The 23927-nt window shown below is 41.9% G+C and overlaps 1 protein-coding gene across 8 annotated transcripts in view; it reads right to left on the bottom strand.

Annotated features, from left to right (window-relative positions):
- DNM3 (dynamin 3) overlaps positions 1-23910 on the bottom strand; it is a 166702-nt gene extending 142792 nt beyond the window's left edge. For all 8 annotated transcript variants that reach the window (XR_007376979.1, XR_007376978.1, XM_048944525.1 and 5 more), the window contains exons 1-6: positions 23698-23910; positions 12550-12623; positions 3545-3694; positions 1910-2113; positions 1560-1658; positions 497-657 (exon numbers count right to left, since the gene is read on the bottom strand). Coding sequence is in view for 6 of the 8 variants with exons in the window: in XM_048944525.1 (XP_048800482.1) it covers positions 497-657; positions 1560-1658; positions 1910-2113; positions 3545-3694; positions 12550-12623; positions 23698-23843 (834 nt within the window). In the remaining 2 variants the exon portion in view is untranslated. The remainder of the gene's footprint in view (positions 1-496; positions 658-1559; positions 1659-1909; positions 2114-3544; positions 3695-12549; positions 12624-23697) is intronic.
- Positions 23911-23927: the final 17 nt, after the last annotated feature.

A 23927-nucleotide genomic window follows, 5' to 3' on the forward strand; every position in this document is an offset into this window, starting at 1 on the left:
TAATATTACAGCTTAAACTGCAACTTTAAGTAATACAGACAGAGCTAAGAGAAGCTACTCTAGATTATTACAAACTAATAAAGTGGAATAAAATATTACAGAATTCCCAAAGTTGGAAAACTGCATAGTCAAAGAGTACCATTATTAGCTTGTGTCTGGATGCATGAGGTACCAATCTGAGTAAGTTTTTGAGTAAGAAATAAAAAATAAAATCATGATTTCCTTGGAACAAAAATCAAGATTGAGTATTATGTTATCAACGATGGAAATTTCTGCAATTAGCAATCTTAATTATTGTAGGTTTATGAATACTGACAAGTGCCTACAAATTAGGTTCCCTATATCCCACAGTACATTTCTGTTATTTTTAACATGCTACTTTGTTAATTACACTATAAAAATTAAAAGGCAGAAAAGAATAAATAAGGTTCATTTTAGTGAAGATTCTGTATCAAAGCTGTCTCACAGCTGTCTCCACAAAGAACTCAGGTTTTACCTGGTTTAGAACTTTCTGAAGATACGGCGTTCCCATCCGATCTGCCATGTGCCTGTATGCTGGGTGGGAAAGAAAGAATTTCCTTTCTGCTAGAAGAGCTGCCTTTATGTCCTTCTTCCCATCAATGTCCTTTTGGCTTCTGTTCACAACACCAATATAACCTGAAACAATCCCAGCCCAATGGGCATGTTAATGCAGGTATTCTCTGCACAACTGGATTCATATTAAATTGAACTATGTTGCCTCAATTCAAACAAAAGTTTCCAATTCAGGTATTTCAGACATCATTTACAAGCACTGTAAGTGAACTTAACATCCAATTTGTTCATTCTGTTTATGTGAAATAGTTGCACTTCTTTTTACATTACTAATTCAAGCGTACAAATATAGGAAACTTCAGTGCACTCCAAAGAAGTCGCTTCAAATAAAAACAAAATCAAAGTAACAAAAAAGAACAACAAAAAGAAGACCCAACAAGTCTGGATAAGTAAACAATACAGCACTAAGAAAATACAGGAAAAATGAGTAATTTCTTCATGTCTGCTGGAGGAATACGTTCACAACTTCTTTGCTGTGCTCATATACTGAAAGGAGATGGTGGTGTCATAAGCCAAGTATAACTAGAAACAAAATTATTGATACTGTTAACAGTGAAAGTGACTGTAACAGTAGCTGTTGGAACAATCAAATAGAAAACCTCCACAAGAGGTCAAAACCAGGCTAACAGCAAGATTACCGAAGCGCTGGTGCTGGCTTCTGTCATACGTAAGAAAAAAGACTTTTGTTGAAAGAGACAGCAACCTGGCACAGAAAAAGAAAACTGGCTAATAAATAATACTGACATTTCTTGTTTCCTCGGGAATAAGCAGCATATTTTCCAGGTCCAGGATAAATTATTTTACTTACAGGATATTTTTAGCACATCCCCTTTCTGTGTTTGCTGAATGGAATATAATAAAAGCTAGGAACACATCAGGTCCAGGATAACCCTTCATTCATCTCCAGAACTCTCAAACACTGCTGTTACCAAAACCAAAGAACAGAGGCAATTGAACATTTTTACCTCTACGAAGAGGAAGTAGTTTATTTTCTAGAACGTCTCTTGCATCTGTTCCTTCATCCATCAGATCCAATTTTGTGATCACACCAATGGTTCTAAGGCCTAATCAAATCAGAGATGGGAAAAAAAACAACAGTGAAAAAATCATTTATTTGAAAAAAAAAACAAATTATGTCCTACAGTTCCATAGTGATTATTGAAAATGTAATCATCTCAAAGATTTATCACACAACAACCACCACAGTTGCAAGTAAGGGCATGACTGGAAATGAAGAGATCATCATTGGCAGTGCTGAAATGTATTCCTCAAATTTGTTTAATGAGGCTCAGTGGCTACTTTTAATCATGCTTACCTTGAGGGTCTACTTCTTTAGCTAACTTCAGAGCATCTGAGTTGGCCAGATCTGTGTTAGCTGGAGTCACGGCCAATATCAAACAGTTCTCTCGAGAGATGAACTGCATTATCATGTCTCTTATCTGCTGCTCGATATCTGGAGGCTGATCTCCTACTGGCACTTTAGTGATTCCCGGCAAGTCAATAAGAGTCAGGCTTAGTACTGCATGGAGAACACAGAACCACAACACTGGTTAGCGTGCCAGACACATCTAAAGAGATCTATACAGGTATGGCTGTAGACAGATTTTAGTCACATAAAATCTTATACAAAGCTTATATACTTCCAAAAGCAGTTATCAGTGGTTCAAATAAAACACCTGAGAGTCTGAAAAGTGTATTTGTTACTGTAGTTGCTTCCCTATTGCTCCTTCATTTGGATTTAAGAGTATTACTCAATATTTTAAGCATTACAACTGGTGTAGGCAAATGATACTTATATGGAATATCACTGAAGTCTCTTAGGCAAATGAATATGGCTTTCTGAGCTTTTTCCATCAGCTGTAGCACAGTTAACAGGCCATTCATATTTCATACTTCAATCCACAGACCACCTAGAAGCATCAGCTTGTTCAACTACTACTGCAACAGAATATCCTTCAGACAAAGGAGAAAATTAGGATTCCTAGAAAGGAAATACATTTGGTGCCTGTCCAATACAGATAATAGTTGCTACACTAAAAGACTGATCCATAAAACAAATTAAGAGCATCAGGTAGAAAATTTTCACATTCTCCTGGTGTCAGCACGTTCAGGAAGCTTGCTGTGAGGCAGAGCATTTAGTTCAGTCACTCTCCTGTTTGCTGTGCCGTGTCTGTGTAGCAGCAACAGGACTCAGGAGCACACACTTAGAGCCAAGGCATATCAAAGGGAGAACCAGCATCTCTTTAATTATCTCTCCTCTTATTTTAATCCTTATGTCCTTTGATTCACAATCAAGGCATCAGATGAGGTGGTTAGATAAATGCCTGATCCAGGCACACCACTTTTCCCCTACATGCAGACTGAACTCAATGCAAAACATTTCCTCTAGATTGCCTTCATTAAATAGAGCAGATGGCAACCAGAGAACAGAACTTTCATCTATACTGGGGATCTATAACATAATGCAGCTTCAAACATCAGCATTGTCCAAGTATGTTCTTAGTGACAAGGAATAAGAAACATCCAATAGGACAAAGAGATATAATGACTTTCTAGATCATTGATCTAAGAAATCCATATGGGTGGAGGCAAGAAGGGTTTTTCCACTTCATCTGCTACCTCCTATGTCTCTTTACCAAAGAGTTTACTGGTGAGCTCCTAATAGTATACGTGTTGCAGGAAGGATTGGCTTCTCCCTGATGTAGAGGGGGAATATTTTAAAATCACGAGAAGATTAAATGGGATAGAGTCCATGTTCTGCCCAACTCTAGAAGTAACAGCTCTCTGCAGTAGAGTGGTTTCATAATGCAGCAGATGCTGAATTTCCTTACACAGGTATATCCACTTCTGGTGGAAATCTTTGCATCCCAGAAGACTGCTAATCAATGAACAGACAGAGCTCAGTAATATATTACATCACAGGAATATACAGTTGAATGATCTCACTTACCATGTGGAGAATATATTCTTAAATTAATAGGAATTGAAGAAATCCCTTTGTTCACTCCTGTTATTCTATCTGTTTCCACTTCAATTTCCTGACGAACTTCATCAAAATCTGTAAACTTTCTTCCTTTGCAGTGTAGAAATTCGGCATACTCTGTGAAGAATATCAATAGCATGTCTGTATTTCACAAGTTCATAACAGGCTTCACTATTTTCAGGCCCCTAGGTACTCTTCACATGAGGATACACAAAAGCACGTCATCACGTATATCAAGAAAACATTCCATATGAGCACATGCAGTTAATACGATGGCACAGGTGAAAGAGTTTGTTAAAGAAGTCAGGTTGACTGAATATGATTTACTACTTTTACCATTAGCATTTCATCTTTCGAAACAACCTGAAAGATTCAGATAAATACCATATACGTCTACAGAGTAAAGAACTGGTTTGAACTCAGATTCTGACTTCTCATGCAATTACTTTTGCTCATAATACATCACTGAACTGAAGAAAAGTTATTCAAGTTCCATATCACGAACAATAGCCATTTGTTTTCAAAAACTAACAGCACTTGTTTCAGATGATCTTAGCAAGGGAGTTTTCTACATTTTTACAAGTTGATAATGAAAATAAGAGCACTTAAAACACTTCAGTGTTTTCAAATACAACTCCTCACTAAAGACTTCCCATAGTCTAAATCCAAACCATGCTTTAACAGTTTGTAAAAGCTTCTACAGGTGTAGCTGTGATTTCACTGAAGTGGCAAAACTCCACTCATCATGCAGCTTGTCCTCTTAGCCTACAAGGGTATCAACTAGGAACTGTTTTGCTATCAGACATTGACTCCAACATGACACTAGGTCCCTGTTTTCACACTTGCATCCGAACACTGCTTCTACTCTTTGGATTCCTCAGGATTTCCTGCCCTCATGGTGTACAGCCAAAGGCACACCTCAGGATTTTAAAAGTGGAGTTTCATCCTTCAAAAGAGGATAAACATAGAAGTTGCTGAAAGCTGTGACAAACACTAATGAGGACAGATATGAGCTCACATCCTGTTCCTACAGGGTCTAAGCAGTAGGATGGACAAAAGACTGCAAGTTCAAGTCAGTTTTGCTCTGCAGTCAAAGGCTGATCTCACAGTTCAATTTTGGTACTTCTTCTGCAGGAAACATTTCTGATAGAAATGCCTTGAACACCAGGAAATTGCTTGAGCTGCTGCTGTTTGAGCAGATCAGAGAGTGCAGATGGATAGATGGCCTTATCTGTCAGAACTAAGTCTGTCCCGCAGGTTTCCCTTATGTCATTTTACTACCGTTGCTGATCGCGTTGTTAAAAAAATGAAATAGTCAAAACTAGATGTCAAACCATAACAGTAGTAAAAGCAAACCAACAGCCAAAAACAGCAAGAAGTGGGCAAACAGCAAACATCACCTCACTGCCCCACACTGCCATAAACTCCCTGGGATTCAAAGTGTGAGGGACAGGGAAACCCATCCTTGCTGAGACAAAAACAATGCATCTCATCCTAAAAATAAGAGAGCACTTCATCTTACTTTTCACGACTTAAGAACTGCAGAGCATAGGATAATGACAATCAATGTTTTTCTGTATACTTAATATTCAACTATTTATTAAAAAAAATAAAATAACAACCAACAAGGAATATTCAAATACTGCAAAGTGAAAGAGAAGACATTACACTTGTAACACTTGTTATTGCAAAGATGGGAAATAGGTACCTACTGAAAATAAGAGCTGACAAGTGGTTCCTATTTTGTCTGAGTGCTCCTGGGATAAAGCAAACTGCATTCTTCCCATCTACAGCTTTTAAACTGGTGGCTCATCATAATTTCTCAGCAAAAGATTTCAAAATTGAACCAAAAACTTTGTGCTTAGCTACAATCAGATGGCTGGCTCAGCTCAAAGAAGCTTTTCTGTTTCTTCCACATGACATTTAATAACAGGACAAGCCCCAGTCTGAAACGGCTTCAAGGTAATCCAAGTGAAAAAGCTGACTACCTTTTAGCTATGTTAATATTTCTCTCTTTCTCATTCCCCTCAGAGCCATCTGCAGTCTGCATCTGAAGGAAGAGGCTTTACAACTGCGCATAACCTGTGGTGCCGCACAGCCTACAGAATAAAAATCCAAATGAACAAGCAGTGCTTTGTTCCGGCCCTCTCAGCCCCTCGCCTGTCCTTGGCAGTGATGCCCTCAGCCTGGATGAACACACGCTTTAATGCAAGCCTCAGTTTTCAACCTTCACACGCAGAGGAACACATTAACACTTAAACTTCTTGTGGGAACAGACACGGAGTTGGACAGAAGGCATGATCCTGCCTGACACTCAGTGTTCAGTGATGTGTTTTCTGTATAAAGCTGGAGTTACATCAAGAGAAGGAATAAGAAAAAGAAACAACCATCATCTTCACATGTATCATACTTTTCAAAATTATCTTTAAATAAACAGTATCATTTAAAGCAGTTTGGATAACATGGAACAAAGAAGCTACCATCACATAGCTCTCTATGGCATCCAGCTACAAGTGTCACGACAGGTTATCATTTCTCTTCAATTTTGATTCATTTGGACAAGATGCGCAAACGGGTGTTATGGGATAATATTTTGCAGAATGCTGCTCATTTTTCCTGTATGTTACTTCCCCAAGAACTTCTACGAGTTCATCCAGCACAGCAATGCACTGTTACAAACAACAAACAGCTATTGCTGTTTCCAGAGCACTCACTCACTGTGCTGAGCTCTTCCACAGGCCAGTTAAAGAAAGCCAAGTTAGGTAAGCCATGTGACAAGATAAGAAACAGGTCTTAGAAATATATTAAAGGTTTCTGGAAAACACCGCTGATGTCCATCGGTCTGAACCCACAACCCCTCACAGTCTGATAGAGCCCTAAAAGGTTACCCTAACAGAACAACCTCGTAGAGCTCAGGAATTTACCAGTGAGACGAGACAGAAATTCAGTTCCTCCAAGTCTGATTTCAGCAAGAATTATTCCCATGGTATCTCAGAGGAGCTAACACTCCAGCTTGGAGTTTTCAAAGAAAGATGACGCAGGAAATCAGAGGCCTATAGCAAACATTTTAAATACACCTTGTAAGGGGGAAATACCTTCTGTGCCCATGGTTTCTATCTTCCAAATCCTTTAGGGAGAAAATCTCACCCAAGCAATGACATTTCTGCTAGCTTCAGCTAACAGTCCACTCCTTCCAAGGAGTGATTTAAAAACACAGAACCAGAGTTCATGAGTAAAAGCCCCTCACCTTTTCTTTGATGATGGACCAGCTTTTTCTGAACAAAATAAATGCAGTTGATCCATTTAGACTTTAACAAATCGTTCAATAGTTTTTAATAGGAGAGAGAGAGGCAGTATCAAAAACCCTTGTTGTCGCATCCAATCTACAATTCCTTTTAATTCTCCGTTGCTCTAGCTTTGTTGACATGATGAAGATAAAATTCAGGTCTTCCCTGCTAACCTTCAAACAGCAAGTCTACAAGAAGTACAAGAGTTTTCTGAAGTGGTATTCCTGTTAATGCACAGAATGACAAGAATATCATAGCCAAAGAGCTTAAAAACATTGGAAACAGCATAGATTTGACCAGCATAAAATACCAGGTTATAGACTCAGGAACCAATTAAATGCTTTAATTATAATGGTAAACACTCATATAGGGGGAGGAAAAGTAAGTATGCTATTCACTTAAATAGTCTGGTGCATCCTTGACAGTTTTTGCTTCTAGGAAACAAGAGAGACATCTCTGTTCTTTCAACCTTGTTCTAGAGCTTATGCTTTCTATGCAACTCGTTTTTAAGACTGCATTGCTGTTAATGTACCTTGCACAACATTTACTTCTCTGTTTTACAAGAGCGTGACATCAGTGGTTTGTGTTCTGTTAGTGATCAAACGTGAATGCTACTGCAGATCTACTCAGGTTACTGCAGACAGACAGACAGACACATACACCAGTCAGAGAGGCAGAGGAGGCCTGCAGCCTTGCACTAACGGTGCTCTCCTTAGAGCTTATTAGCCCTGTTTGGATGGCGGGTCTTTCACGGCCCCATTCCTGCTGAGGAAATCTGTGAGATCATTTGTATTAAGTGAATTAAGCAGCCTACATTCTTTTAACAATTTTTTCCATTTTCTCCTATGGATGTTTTTTGCCACCAGATGGCAATAAAAGATGGATGTGCCTAAGGAATGAAGCCTCGTAACACTTTAATGCAAGGGCACTTGCATTAAAGCTCAGCAACTTCAAAAGGAAAGAGCATCTGCAAGATTTGAGAAAAAATCCACAACATTTTTGAACCCTACGGTGATTTACATTCCACTTCATGTTCTAATTGGCAGAACTGAAACAAATGTGGGCACTGTACATGTGGAGCGTTCATCTAAAAACGTCCAGCTCAGTAACACTTCTCAAAATCTGTTAGCCTGACATTTTTCTTTAGCAGAGAAATCAAAGGACTGACCATGAAAGAAATTCAAAGCTCCTCAAAAAACAGTTATCAAAATGAGGAAAACAACCCTCCTAGTAGCACAGTATTTTGACATTTAAACAGCCAATTCACACAGAGAGCAAAGCATTTCTAACAAGTGTAAGACCTATAGCAATAGCCTCACCCAAAACCAGAGAACATCTTTTAGCTGTTATTACTGTTTAAAAAGCACAGTAGCCAGTCTCCAGGAACCTAGATAATTACTTCACCATCACAAGCAGGAGAAAACATATCAGAAAGAAGAACAGATTGCCTAAAGTCATAGGGATGCTGCAATAAAATTATGTTTACAAAATAGGTTTTAATGCATAAATGAAGGCACACCAAGCGAATGGAAGAAAATCTTAAGCCTTCCCTTAAGGAATGCTGGCAACAGAGAACAAATCACTGTAAGTTAGCATGCTTATCAGTAAAGTTTGCAGACAGAAGAGTTGAAAGCAAGGTACCTGATACAGACTTCAGTTATACTTCTCCTAGACGACTGAACACTAACACAGCCCTTATAGCTCCTGTCCCAGCTCATACTGTGTGTTAACACTTACATCCTAAAGATACACACAGAGAAATACTTCCAGGAGCACAACTATAGGAGTCTGTAGTGGCATCCTTCCTCCTGAAGAGGAATCACAAGTAAGGGAGGATGAGAGCAGCACTCAACTCACTGGTAACTGCTGAAACACCACAACTGTTTAGTATTTAAACCAAATGCTTTCTGGTCAGATCAAATGAGCTTCCTGTTTCTTATGAAGCAGCAGTCAAGTGCTTGAAGAGCCAGCACATCTTTTGTCTGGTTTGGATATCAGACTCACAAAGTCAACTGCCCTCACATCCAACTTCTCACCCAGGAGAAGGGAGATGGAGTCACTCCCACAAACAGCATCTGAATGCCTGGGCTCATTTAGCACAACTGTCTTGTTTGCCCTGCAAAAACCCAAAGCTCACCAGCAGAGCAGCTGCCAGCTAACAGCACCACATCTCTGCATTCTAAAAACTCACTGAAGTGGGTCCTCTCCAGTGGGACTGTTTTCTCCTATATTCTCTACTCTGAGTTCCTTCAAAGCCTAGCAGCAAAGCACCTGGGAGCAAGAGTCCTGGTTCACCTGGCACTGAAGATTCCCAATGCTGCATAACTGCCCAGGGTTGAGTGCAGTGACCGCACACCATCAAGCTGCATCTGGATCGTTCCGCACGCTCAGTGTAAGATGGGAGCTCTCCGTTGTGATTTCTATGTGGCAAACAAAGCTGCATTAGCAGTATTTGTTTATTACAGAACAATGACTTCATGCTGTTTGGCTCAATTTCAGAAAAACCTCATATACGCCATCTTTCTTCAACAGTAGGGATACAAGAGAATTATAAATATGAGATGAAAACTAAGCATACAGCACTCTGATCCCACCTTCAGGACTGCGGATGAACGGCTTTAGGACAAGCAATGAGTACCAAATTCTGACTACCAGAAGAGAACCACTTTGGAGACTCAAATACTTACAGGATGGAGATCTTTTTCTTCTCCTGTAGCTGGTGCAGTGGTTTACTGAATGCAGAACACATTTACTGTTTCATCTGTAATGCAGCTGGGCAGTTCCAAGAAGAAATTCAAGCGGACTCAAGAAGAGCCCCAAGTAGTACAGAGAAGAACAAGAGAGTCGTTTGCAGTACTATACAGTCATTTTTAACATCCATGCTATGATTTATTCCATGGTACCAGGTACTTCTCTCATTATCAGAGTCAAAGGAAAACAGGCACAACTACTCACGGCTGTCATGTCAGCTGTGATAATTAAAACCAGTCTTTGCCTCCAAGATTTCAGCAGAGTACAGTGCTTGCATGGATATGGAAATGCAAATGGCACAAAGCCACATGTAGCAAAAAATGTTACTGTGATTAGAGGAAGTCAACAGATCACAGCAAAATAGCTTTGCACTAATTACACGGAAATTTCTAAAAAGACACAGACAAACTCCTAAAGCACTGTCTCATATGAGATACGTTTCTTAGTACTGGGTTGTCTCACGTTACCACTTGCATATCCTCACTTTAAGGCCCAAAGACACCAGCTCTTTACCCAGACATACCAGACCCTTTCAGATGTTGGAGATCCCTAGCAACGTCTCTCAGCCAAACCCTTCTGTACCCTTCCATGATGTCTCCAAGCCTAAGAGTGAGCAACCAAAGTTCCCGCTTATTCGAGCGTGCGCAAATGCCTCAGCTGGCAACCTTCATCCCTTAGCACCACAACTGAAAGCCAGAGGAAGCCTTAACCTTAACCTTAACCATCAGCCCAATTCATCTTTCAAAAAGATCTTCTAGAAAACACTTCTAAAATACCCTGCAGTCAACTCTGCATGCTTATATGTTATAGCATGTAGTATATAGAAAGTGTTCTGTTCCCCTCCCTAGAATATTACAAGGTTAAGAACAGCTATTTTTAAGAGGTGAGAAAGGTTCTAGGATTAGAAAGCAGTTAAGCTTGCTACAGTAGCAGAAACCTGATAATATCCTCTAACTACTTTCTGTAACAGCTTAGACAATAATTACAAATTTGATAAAAATCAGCCCAGCATCTGCTTCCTGTGAGAGAACACTGTGCTTCTCTGAGTAGTTTATTTTCTCTTTTAAATCAGTTCTGAAAGATTAAAGCAGCTCCAAATACCTTTTTCTTTTAAAATTCCCCACCAAAACCACCAAAATCAAATAATGAAACACAGTTTAAAGCAAGTAACAAAATAATCAAAGCCCACGTATTCAAAGGTGCTGACATCTGGTCCCAAACAAGAAATACACAGCTTTTCCTAAAGGGATAAATATGTCCTAGCAGCTAGGAAACAATACACGAGGCAGAAGCTTATTGCTTCAGAATTGTTGTTGTTTTTAAGCTGTAATGGAAAAACTACTTCACAGCAGAGCAGGCATTCAGACAAAGCTGTAGATGCAGCTAAGGCTGGAAACATTACATGAATATATTAATGGGGAAAATATCAGGAAGAGAGAGAAATCCTTTCATTGACCTTAACCAGAGAGAAAACAATGATTTTACAAAACAAGGCAATAGAGATCAGGCAGGGTACGTTTAGGATGGATGTCAAGGAAGATTTAACCACCTTACAGTGTAAGAGTTTGCTTCCTTTTTTTCTTATGCCCCCACAGTTCAGTCAGTCTGTTAGGAATGCCAGCACAGAGCTTGATTCTTTTCTTTCTTCTGCTCCTACATGGTGCTGGAAAAACTACATCATGATTTTTCACATTTGGTCCTTATTCATGTTTCAGCATTTTTATCAGGGCTCTGAAGCCAGGCATGCAGATTTGACAAGTGTTCATACTTCTAACCTAAATGAACTTGATCTTCTACTATGTATAAAACACTACAAGTACACAGTACATACTTTAAATCCCTGAGGTATAAGTTGGGCATACAGAAATACTAGATTCTACAATCTTTCCTTTCACTTTCATAGTATATAACTAAAGAAAATTTCTTAGATGTATTGAAATCATGAACATGTTTTACAAGCAGTAAGCCAGAGAAAAATTTAGAGTGCAGGCAGACTGAAGCCTACCTTCCTGCTGAATGACACAGGGACATTTTAGAGAAAAAATGCACGCAAAAACTTAATTACATCTCACACATAGAGACAGACTCAAGTCCTGCAGACAGTTTCAACTTTGTTTCTTCCCCAGCTTCACAGTGTATCACAATTTAAAGAGAATTTTTTCTTAAATCCTATTTTGGATGTAATCTCTTTTCACTCGTTTCAGAAGATGTCAACAGAAAACCAGTGATTTTATTGCTTATGTTGTTTAGCATGGAAAAAAAAAAAGAGAGAGAGAAAAACAGGAAACAGGTTTTAAACATGCCAGAGAATGGAGCTACTTGACAGCAGATGCCACGTCACTTGGAAGAGTCCCAAGTGGTGAGTTCTGATGAAAGGTCCCAATATCTCACATAGCTCAGTGGTATACATGCAGTATTTTCATTTTTGACCAGACAAATACACAGGAGCCTCATTCTCACAAAGTCTACCTTCTGCTCTACTTAGTGCAGTGAGTGCAACCTAAAAAGACAAGTCATGAAAACAAGCTGCATGAAACCAAATCCATGTGCACTGGAGCAAGGGTCGAAGACAGAAGTACCTTAATCTTGATGTGTTATAACTAATACAACTGCAGAGCTCATTAAGCAACGCAACATCAAAATTAACTTGTGAATCAATTTGCTTGTAATAACTCTTTTCTCCTCTGCCACAAGTTTCATCTTGGATCAAATTGACTATGTTCTCTAGGATTGAGGTTGCATTATTTTACCAGACAGGACAATGAGCTTAGTTGGCCTTGAGCATGCAATTCTGAAGCAGCTGGCCCTTGTTCCAGGTAGTGCAGTTGCACCTTTCTTTGCATTGATTAATTTTCCTGGATTTTTAATTTCCTCCCGCCAAAGTACTCAACAGCATTTTGTCCAGGCAGCGAACTCAGAAGAAAGAGAGGTTACCTGTTTTGGCAGTGACAAGCTGCAACACCAATGGTCGTCTTGTTACAATCCCAGAACCTCGTGGAAGAAAATCCCTAGAAACATGAATAAAACAGAAGTCACAACCCAGAAAGGACTGTCCAGTTATGTAAGGTATTGAACTAATTTGGAACCTTTGAGCTGCAATGCAAGTGGAGGGTTGCTGTACGCAAACTGTAATACGAATTTGGGCCGTTCATTTTGATTAGAGATAGCAATAGATCAATAGACAAATATGTAGCAAACATTAATTACCAATTCTATTTCCTCACAATCATCATATAGAACACCTTACAATTCACAATGCAGACAGAGGACCTGAAGCCATGCCCACATTTCCTGGGGTCTCTAAATAAACATGTCCCCATCCTATACCCCACTTGAAGATGTAGAGAATAGAGTCATACAAATACACACTCTTTAAAGCAAAGATAATGCAAAAAGCATTACATGTACTGATCTGTACCTGCTGTGATGTTTTGCAACACTTGAGACAGCAAAAGGATCAAAGAAGTAGCTTAAAGGGATATCAAAGGTTTCAAAAGGTCTGTTACAACTTCCTTACCTCCTGAGAGATGCCTGTCTCACAAGCCAAGGGCCAGCTACTGATATATTCTTGTGGTGAAGATGAGAACATTTTAAGAAAAACATATTCCTTTCTCTTTATGTACTGAAGTCACAGTAACCCAGGGTGCAGAGAACACCTACCAAGATGATAATTTCAGACTTGAATTCTTTAATCTTTTTTTCTCCATTAAGAAGCCAAAAGGAATCACTATTCAGGACAAGCTGACCAGTCAGAACAAACCGGGGCAGTCTGCAACACCATACAAGGCCCTGAAATCCTTCTTGAGAGAGTTAAAGGTTAAAAATACTGATCAGTTTTCAGACTAAGCACATCCAGAGATAAAGAACACTGCACTCACACAATTCCTAGTTGTACAACACTGACCTTCCATCAGCAGCAAAATTACAAAGAAGCATAAGCCAACAACCTTCAGAACACTCTCTTTCCATGCTCACAGTAGGCTGCATTTGATAACCCTCTCTAACTGTAACAGCAGACTGCATTCGGTAACCCTTCCTACTGTGGAAGTTAAACAAGTTAAAGCTATCTTCAAGTTAAACTACAAGTTAAACCGTATCTTCTTTTTTAAGGAAAAGCAACATAGTACTACCTTCCAACTCCAGCAATAGGGGAATCACATGAAATGCTGTAGTACTGCTCCTGCAGAAATCCTGCTTTGAAACCGACAGGACAGGATGCAGGTGCTTCCCCATCCCCTCAATTTAGAGAGCATTCTCCACAGGGTTCATTAGCAGTGCAGAAAAAAACCAACCAGCGATGTATTAAGAATGGCCCCAAGCCCCCACTTTCCCCCCAAACATCTGCAAAATACAATGTTTCTTAAAAGCAAAAAAGAGGCAGCAAATACTACAGGACTGAAGACAGCCAAGACACAAAGGTCTCGTCAGACCAACAGATGATGCCCCTTAACATCCTGCTGTGCCCTTAACACTGAAGCAGAGGGCAGTTTGCAGATAGCTGCTTTTCCCAGCCTTCTGCCTACAGATCTTGGCAGAATTATCCCATCACAGGTGAAGCCTGTGATGAAAAGAAAAGAAAGAAATTTTTCTGTGGTTTCAGAAATTCATCCAGGAAATCAAAGATGTTCCTGAGAACGTGTGGGTGAAAACACCAGCAAGGGAGAGAACAGGGTGCTCTGTGGGGCGAGCCATGAGCATCTCAGTGCACAAATGCAAGAATGGATTAAAATGACAAGGTGCGGGAAACAAGAATAAAACTGGGAACAAAAGCTTTTTCCTTTAAACGACAGGCATCCCACCACAAGAATCGAGCTACCTTTATACCTCTATTCTCATTGTTTTCAGCAAAAGCTCCTCTGCTGGCAGCACATATGCCAGCTCAGCAGCAGCTCTGCTCTGACGTGAAGCTTTGCAGACCAGCAGCACAATGTGACCGCTCGCCCAAAACAACTGAGATACCAGCAGCCAAGCATTCAAGAGCATCACCTCAGTAACTCAGCAGCCTTAGAACGTACTCATCTGTTGGAATATCATCAAATATTTTTAAGGACAACTATTATTTTTATGGCCAAGTAGTTTTTACTGTAAATGCTTTACAATTACTCACGTCTTGCTGCACAACTGTACTGTCTTCAGCATCTATTACTGTTCATTTCCAATATCAGAGAACAAGACAAGCATATCTACTAAAACTTTTATTTAATGAGCAAGGGTAACAGATATTAGTCTGAATTTGACTTGCCATAAACCAATGTCACAGGACACAAAGCCTGTTCCTAAATGGCCATATCAGTACATTATTGGTTCACAATGACACAACAGTTTGAGGTCTGGTCTTTCTGGCAGTAGTTCACTGTTGAGTAAAAACAAAGTTCCCATCTCTGTCTCTCCGACTAATGCTCAAGGAACAAATGAGCTGAAACTGGACGATTCATTAATGGGAAGGATCCTACACGAGAGATGGGATCACCCTTGTATATGTTCAGAAAGAGCTGAAGCCACAGCACAGTGCTGCAAAGCAAACTAGCCAGGACTCTGCTCAATGAGCTTGTCTGGTTACAAAGCAGGATTACAGCTCACAAAGAAAAACATATATCAAAATACAGAGCAAAACAGGTATTATGTGGTACAGGGGGCTCTCCAGGTCAGAGAATGGTTTTCATTTAGCAGCTCTCTGGCATACTAGCAGCAGTCATTATATCAAAGGAAAAAAATGCAAGAAAGCCCCCAGGCTGTGCAACACAAGGTGAAGACTGATGATGCATCACCACTTCAAACTTGTCATTGATTGTCATTTCAAAAGAACAACTTCAGTCCGTTCTACTCTGGCAGTGCATTACTGTGCAACGCCCTGCACTTCGACAAGTGGTCAGTACTGTACAGGGTAAGTGCTGAGCTCACACTGATAGCAATACAGTGAATTCCTACAAAACACAAGGGGGATTCAGGAAACCAAAGGATGAAGGAAAATGATAATTATTAGACCTTTATTGCCAAGGTTTGCCAGAACTACAAGGCAGCTTTAATTGCAATAGGAAGCAATCAGGTCAGAAGTCAACAGTTTTCCCGGGCAGTTCTCCAGCACACATTCATTGTTCCACACAGCTCCAGCCGGGCACTCCAGGAGCACTGGTCTCTCATGCCCAGGAAGGCAGCACTTGATGGTGAACACCAACATACGAGCACATGCCAAGCACCTCCTGTGTCTGCAACAAACATGTGTTGCACTGCAGTACCACAAATCGCTTTCATTTTCTGGCATTTATCACATTTTAGCCTCGAAGCACAGTGCTTCACAACAACAAAGCATGGCCCAGTGGAACACTACTGGAGACCCATTAATAACTTAGCATCTTTCCTCAGGCTCACTTTTTCAAATCCACAAACCAAACCCAGTTAATTTATAACTAAAGAACTCTTAATGCTAAAAGTGTCCATCTGAAAACCTGCACTGGACATCGCTGTATTTATTGTTCCCCAGTGGCTCTGGAAGCACAGCTCCCCTGCCCTTCAAACAGCACTACAAACAGTATAGGGAAACCTTTCAAGTTCTAGAAGCTGCAAGGCAGGTCCTCTGTTTTGCTTTGGCATTCTGAACCACAAGCCACTCTTATTCAGTAATTGAGCAGCATATATCACTTTCACCTCACACTGGTATTTGGCTATATGTGTTCTTCCTCATTAACTCAAAGCACAGAGACCAATTCTTCTTATCAGCAACCACTTGATCCCTCACCTCCTCTCATTAGTTACAGAATAGTAAATGCTCTTCTGTTTTGGCCTGTCTGTCAATCAAGGGAATCTCCCACAGCGTCATTCAATGATGCAAAATCTCAGCCAACTTAATGGGGCTTACATAAAGATGTGCAGAATAATTAAGCCTCCTTACTGAAGAACAATGACACCTACCTGCTAGGCAGGCTAAATGCATTAAGAGGCTGCGGACATGTAATGACCTCGGCTGTAATAGTTCTTACAGATTTATAGCAGTCCCTGCAGGGACTTTTTGTAAACCACACAGCATAGATGCTGCCATCTCTACCAGCAGACTTCAGTGCTTAGTTAGGGATCTCTTAAGTATGTTTGTAGCAGGCATTCTCTCAAGGTAAGCTGAGAAATCAGTTACATTGCTGCATCGAGATGCACTCCAACACCCAGGAGCAGGAACCACACACTGCAGCCCACACAACTCAGGAGTCAGATTCTGGGATCCCAGGCCCTGTGGTGAAGTTTTCCATTAAACATAACTGGACAGAAGGTACCGACTATCACATTATCCCAACATGACGTTTTGACAGCAATGAGAGTACCTTACATTGCAGTTCTGCACAGAAAAAGACAAGCTTGTTCACAGTAGCAAATAAAAAGAACGTGCTTTCTACTACTTAAAAATATAATCTACTACGTAATAAAATGTTGTGAAGCCTCAGTAGTGTTCATAGGGGCTGAAAATTTGCCATACTCAGCTATGAAAAGTTGCCAGGCAAACACACGCAAGCGCTGAGCTGAACAGTGCTCTGTTTGCAGTGATTATGCCGGGCTGTGGGCTGGCTGTATGAACAGATCAGGAAGCTGCCACTGTGCAGTCTCGTAGACAAGGCACTGTATGCTCGATGCATCTGTCCTCCCTGGCAGACATCCAAAACTTTGCTGCATCATCCTAATTCCATTTGTGAAAATGCCCCTTTTCCTCTCTCTTTTAAGATTCAACAAAAGCTCCCGCTATTTCCTGCCCAGTGGTGCTCTCCATCAATTCCAAGCCGGGGGGCGGGGGGAGAAACCACAGAGCAAACAAAACCCCAGCAATTCTTAGAATTTCATGTTGAAAAGAGTAAAGCAGACCTCTCAGGACAACCGTATTCTCCCTAATCAGATGTGCCTGCTTTTAGGAAAAGGTTAATTTACATATGCTGTTAGTGCATGAAAGCCCATCCATTCTCAGGACGCATACTAATGCAGTGAGATTTGGTATTTCAATACAAGAAATGAACAGCAGACGTTCCTTCCTCACCTCAAATTGTTGTCAGTGCATAAACACGAGGCGAGTTGTCGGGCTGCTTTTCTTTTTTTGAACTTATAGCTGCCAAACACTATTAACTATGGTGTTGGCTGTTGTTTCTTTTTCTTCTAAAGAAATATTTGAGGAAGATTTTCCTCTACCACAAAATCAGACAAACAAAAACGTGCTGGCTGTGAGGATCATGCAGCAGACGATGTGTTCCCAGCTGCATGAAGCTACCTACTTTGTAAGGGCACACATTTAGCACACAACTCACCTCTGGATCACCTCGTCATGACAAAACTCTTGGATACTGCAAATCTCAGTGCTGTCATCAAAATTCAGACAAAACAAGCTCCGGTCTTTCCTCCCAAATCCGCGTGCTGATCTCAGATACATCAACACTGAGCCATTAAGCAGAGGTACAGAATGCAATCAGCTACGATGTATCACAAAGACCAAGGGCAAAACCTCTGACTCTCCAGATACACTGTGACAGTGCATTTCTCTCTTTTGTGATGAACGTGTGAAAACGTGAAGCTAACTGTCTTTGCACTAGACAAACCATCAAAGATCCTTCTGCAAAGCTGAAACATATCTAAATTCAGTTTTTCTGCTCCTTCCAAAAATATATGGAGGGAGAACACAAAGGAAACTGTAGCATAAACTGAATTTATAGTCAGAAAAACAACGGTAAGAGATGGTAGTGGGGAGCAACTTCCCAGAAACGATGGGCTCTGGGGACCTTCTGTCCACCTGAACCAAAGAACAGGTGAGCACATCAGAGCACAACATTGCCTCTATGGTTGATGTTACAAGTGCCTTCAGCAGTTCCCAGCTCAGCTGGAGGAGCCTGCAGGTACCTTCCAGTTGTTCTTGTGCTTGCCACAGAGCCCTGCCTGTTCTCTGCAGGTGAATCTACACGCAGGTCATGTTAGTGCATCCCACATAAATGAGCACAACTGAATACACATGTAGATTTGTAGGCAACTACATAGGAAGCAAGGTACCAAGTGCTTAAGAGGAATCCAGCTTTGATTTTATCAGCTGTGAAGGCAGAAATCTAGCTGTGTTACAGCAAGTAGTAGAACTCCTACATCTTTGAAGGATAGAAGCTTGCACAGAAGTTAGGGGATGCAGAAATACTCTGCTAGGTATTGATTTAAGCATGGCTTTCTCAAACAAATTACAAAAGCTGACATTATCGCTAGATGCCTTGGTTGAAAACTTCTCTTATCTCCAGCTACAGTCTCCTTTGCATCCCAGAGGCTATCACAGACAACAGTACTTGGCAGTACATCAAAGCCCAGCATGCAGTTAAATGGGATTTGCTCCTCTCACGTTCAATAATGCTGCCTTGTTCGTCTTACTGCAACTTGCTGAAGAAAAAAGATGCAAGGTCACACTTAAATAATGCTCGCTTCCTGCTCTCAGCATATTTACACTGCAGATACACAGCATTAAAGAGCCTCCCTGCAAGTCTCTGCACATGAGGACAGTGAGCAAGGGGAGTTCACAGTCACCAGAAGGCCTTGCTTTGTCATGCACTGTTTAAAAAAACAGAGAAAGCAAAAATGGATTCTGCCCCTCAGTGCTTGCAATCTAGGCAGAGGTTATGCAGGAAATGTGTGAATCCTTCCGAAAAATATCAGTTTGTTCCATGATTAACAGACGGATGCCAAAGCACAACGTGATCTCTCTGAAGGACTAAACAGAACACTGGCAAGGGGCCCTTCAGAACCATGCTACATCTCAGCTACTGCAAGCAGAACCCAATGTCCTGCTTTAGTGTCATATGGTATCTAAAGCAGCCATCCCACGAAGCAGAAAAATGTGTCACAGCAAGCTTTAGACTACAGTTGCAGTTATTCCATACAGAGATAAAGATTATAAGCTCACATTTTCCTTTAAAAATAGATGGAAGTTAAAAATAAATTAATTTTTTAAAAATCCAAATCATAAACCTACCTCCAGAGTAGAGACTTGAGGCACGTGCGTGAGGATACAGGCGTGGGTAACACTTAAAAAGGCATGAGGTCACACCATAAACCAGAGGCAAAGAAAAGCACAGCATCCTCCTGTAACCTGTAGCAGTTCACTCCCTATGTCTGCAGGTGCACGTGCAAACAATCACACTGCTAACATGCATTTATCTATCTATTTGTGTATTAAGACCATGCATATCTCCCTGGTACACTTTTCAGCAGAAGCAAGAATTACTAACTGATTAGCATCTCTCTAAAGCACTTGATAAGCTGAGCTTAAACACCAGGATGTGAGCCAGGGCTCCCAATGCTCTGCCCCATTACTGAGCACAGCTTCTCTTAAAAACAGACTAAATGTGTTAATAACAAAATTTAAGTGCCAGAAATAAGAGACATGGGTCCTCAACTCATATTTAAAAGCAAATTCTTACCTTACATATGAAAAAACTGATTAGCATCTTTGTTTGCACGCCTGTTTTAACCGCACATTTATTTTACTTGGCACATACCAATTCTCAGGACCTGGGATAAAACTGAACATTCAATTCACATCAGATTTTTATTTAAGGACAAAACTAGGCCATCTACATCACTTCTAAATACCACGTTTGTTTAACAACCTTTACATCTATAAAAGAATTTGGGGAAGGAACCAAAAGGAGCCACTGTCTCATTTGCTACTGTTTCCATTTAATGGAATCCCCACAAACAATCCTTGCTTTCAGCACACCAGAGTGTTTTGATAGCTACACTAATACCATCAATGCAGCCGTACAATGGCTTAATTAGTCAGGAAAAGGAGGGGTTGCTTCTCATTTCCAGAAGGTCCTTAAGATTAAAAAAAGAATGCAGAGCACCACGGAGATGCCTGCATCTCCTGCCGCTCGGCTTTTCTGTGCCTGTTTCATGTAAGAGGTGAATTTCCTGTAAAAAGAAGTGCTTCTGTCAATGACAGAAAACCAAAAGAATAAAATATCTGCAGCCATGTAAGCCATCTCCCCAGGATGCCTGCTGGGAGAAACGCTCTGCTCCAGTGGCTGGATTGAAGCCCCCTTCTCTTCCCTTAATGCCTCAGCATTTCACATTCACCATCAAAAGGCACAGGAATGAGCTGAGCACACGAAGAACGGCAATGCAAAAGGCAGAAAGTGGTACACATTTCATAACAAATAGCTGCACACGGCGTAGGGGCCCTAAGATTATCCAAAGCGACTGAGATCAAAAAGCTGCAAAGCTGTATGACAAAAGCAGACCTCGGGCTCTTCGAATGAAAGCAGTTGTGTGACTGTGACTGACAGGCTTACAATCAGGACTTCACGTCTCTTATAAAACAATTATTCGGCCACATCCATTTTATATTACATTAGGCAGGGAAGGAAGTAAAGAGCTTTCAGCTTTGAAATCTAATTATTAATTCCTCACTATCTGTAAGAATTAAATGAGGCTCTGATGAAAATCTGCAGAAAGAGGCCCTGACAAGATAAGCAAAGGTGCAGATGTGGCAAGCGATCTTGGAAGCCCATCTTGACATGTGAAATAATAGGGAAACTCTCAACCCAGATACAATTCCCAAGAATTGCTTCCTGATCCTAATTTCCTTATAAATAACCTTGTTATCACCAAAAGCAAGTCTCTTAACAAGCACAAACAACACATCAGGTCACAATCCTGTACCCTGCTCCCACTGAGGGGCTGGAGCTTGGATTCCCTTTGTGCTTCTTAGGCTCTCTCCCACCAGCTTGGCTTTAAGCACTGCCCCAGCACTGTATAGGCACATTTGCTTTTGTTGCACAGAAGCAGGCAGTATGAACATTTGTTCTTCCTCTACTCTTCAGACAATACCATTTCCTCCAACAAGCACCACGAGCTCCAGTTAGGAGCACGTGAAGGACTAACATGAAAGTGTAAATGCTGCTGTCCTCCGCTGTTCTCCTGAGTCTCTTATTTTCATCCCAACAAAACATCCAAGGACTTCAAACAGAGTTCCTTAACTACCAAAAAAAGGAAGACCTCATTGCACACAGAGGAGAAATAAATAATGAGTAAACTCTCTAAATACGTGAAAGGATGTGAACCCAAATAGCAACAATAATTGCCGTACTGGGAGCCTTGATGCTGCCCTGCTGCAGCCTTGTCCCAAACCAATCTCGAGGAAATGCATGGCTCTGGCTGTCACACAATTCCTGCAGAGGCAAACACACCGAACTCTGCTGCATGCAAGCACTGAGGTCAGTCAGACCTGTGAGACATTAACCAGATGCTGGAAATGCAGAGTAAGGCTGCATAAGGAAAATGCAACTCCAATACCACCTGCAAGCAAGTAAATGTTTTCTGTGTATGTATGGGAAAATAAAGTCATCTTTAAGTCCTTCACAAGATCACAAGCAAAGGGCTCTGAAACCAGCACGTCAGCCCAGTGGCTGCAGGCTGCTGAGAAAAACCAACCTGCTCCCAGAGTTCAGAACCCTACCAACCCCTGTGCCCTCCTGCCACCAACTGCAGCCACTCTTGAGAGAGCTTCTCAGCTGTCTCTCTAAAGGCTAAGATTTCAAAACCCACTAACGATAACAGTTCACATGATGAAAAAAATAATGCACGAGAGCTAAAGCTCAAACATCAGAGTGATGCTGGACTGCTCTATTTTGATGACAATTTCTATGAGAATTGTGTTACTATTAGTGTTTGCACTGTGGTTGAGCACATCATAGGCAATGCACCACAAACAAAAATAAATGAGCACAGCACGTCTCTACAATGGCATGCTACCTTAATCAGCCATATTAAGACACACACAGATACAATAAACTTGTTTTCCAGATAAGAGCTTTATTATCATGGAAATACTGGAATTTTCTAACTAAAAACTGCATTTTACCTGCTGATCTGCCAACCAGAAATGCTCTTCAGTCTCACAGATACTTGCCCATCTGGTTCTGAGGGTTCACAATCAAGTTCTCACAGCTTAGCAAGTAACTGCACATCTGCTGACCACACGTGCTCACCCAGCACGGAGAAAAGGCAAGAGTAAAACATATCTATTTAAACCTCATGGAAATAGGTTTGAAGTAAGGCTTTTTAATATTTACTTTTGCAAAAGACTTCAAGCTTACAGGTATGGAGGTACAACAGATTGGGTGATTCTGGTCTCTGAATGTTACTGCACAGGACTACAACACGAGCAAGGTTGAAATACTCCAGACTGCAGCACGACAGAAACACCCCCCAGTGCTTCATAGGCTGCTGTGAACTCCTCTTGGAAGAGTCTGGCAGTGCCTGCAGGGTGCACAGCAAGCAACTATGCAGGTGAAAAAGGTCACTGTCCTTAGCTTTGCTTCCTAATTCTTGCTAGATGGCCTATTCAGTGCAGTAGGTTCCAGCCTCCTTTCAGATGGGACAGGGCAGCACCAACTTTTCACTTTCACCTTTTGCTCTGGCCGGGCTTGGACTCAATGACCCTTATGGGTCCCTTTCAATTCAGGATATTCTGTGATACTGCGACTTCTGGGATGCTGAGCAGGAGCACGCTGCACTCACATGAGCTCTGCCTGCAGCTCACGCGAAGCAGAGCCCTCTGGCAGGGCAGCAGTGAGAAGCAGCTCCCAGTACCAAGCAGCAGCTCATCCTTCCAGCAGCACAGCGAGACTCAGAGGCAGCCGGCAGCCCACAGCCATCATCACACCGACCTTTGCTCCCAGGCAGGTGTCAGCGCAGACGAGGCTTCGTGACAGGGACCAGAACCTCCTCGTTCCCCACAAACACACAGAGGCCTTTCCTCTCCGCCATAACGCCTCGCTTGAGGAGCCCGCATGCCCAGCGCACCCGGGAGCGGCACGAAGGAGTTCGCGCTCACCGCGTTCATAAGCGGCGCCCGCCGGCCGCACCGCAAGCCTTTCAGGCGATGCGGGCATCGAGCGCGTTCCCGCCGGGGAAACCCCCAGCCTGGAACCTGGAACCGCGACGACCGCTTCGCCCCACACAACCTGCCGGGGCGGCGCCGCGGGGGGCGCGCGAAGAGGCGACCGTTAGCGACCGTTGGGAGGGGCGCGCGCAGCCGCTGAGGGGACGGGAGGGCTGGGGAGAGGGCGGCCGCCGTCTCACCTGGAGACGCAGTTCTCCAGCACGGAGCTCTTGCCGGCGCTCTGCCCTCCCACCACCGCGATTTGCGGCAGGTCGAGCAGGCAGTTCTGGCCCAGCGCCGCGAAGGCGTCCTGCAGCCGGTTGACGAGCGGGATGAGCCCCTCCATCCCGCCGCCGCCTCCGCCCGCCGCCTCCGCTGACAGGTAACGGCCGGCGCACTGCGTATGCGCGCCCGCTCCCGGCTGGTAGGC

The sequence above is a fragment of the Lagopus muta genome, chromosome 5 (assembly GCF_023343835.1).
Source record: "Lagopus muta isolate bLagMut1 chromosome 5, bLagMut1 primary, whole genome shotgun sequence".
NCBI classification, from domain to species: Eukaryota; Metazoa; Chordata; class Aves; order Galliformes; family Phasianidae; genus Lagopus; species Lagopus muta.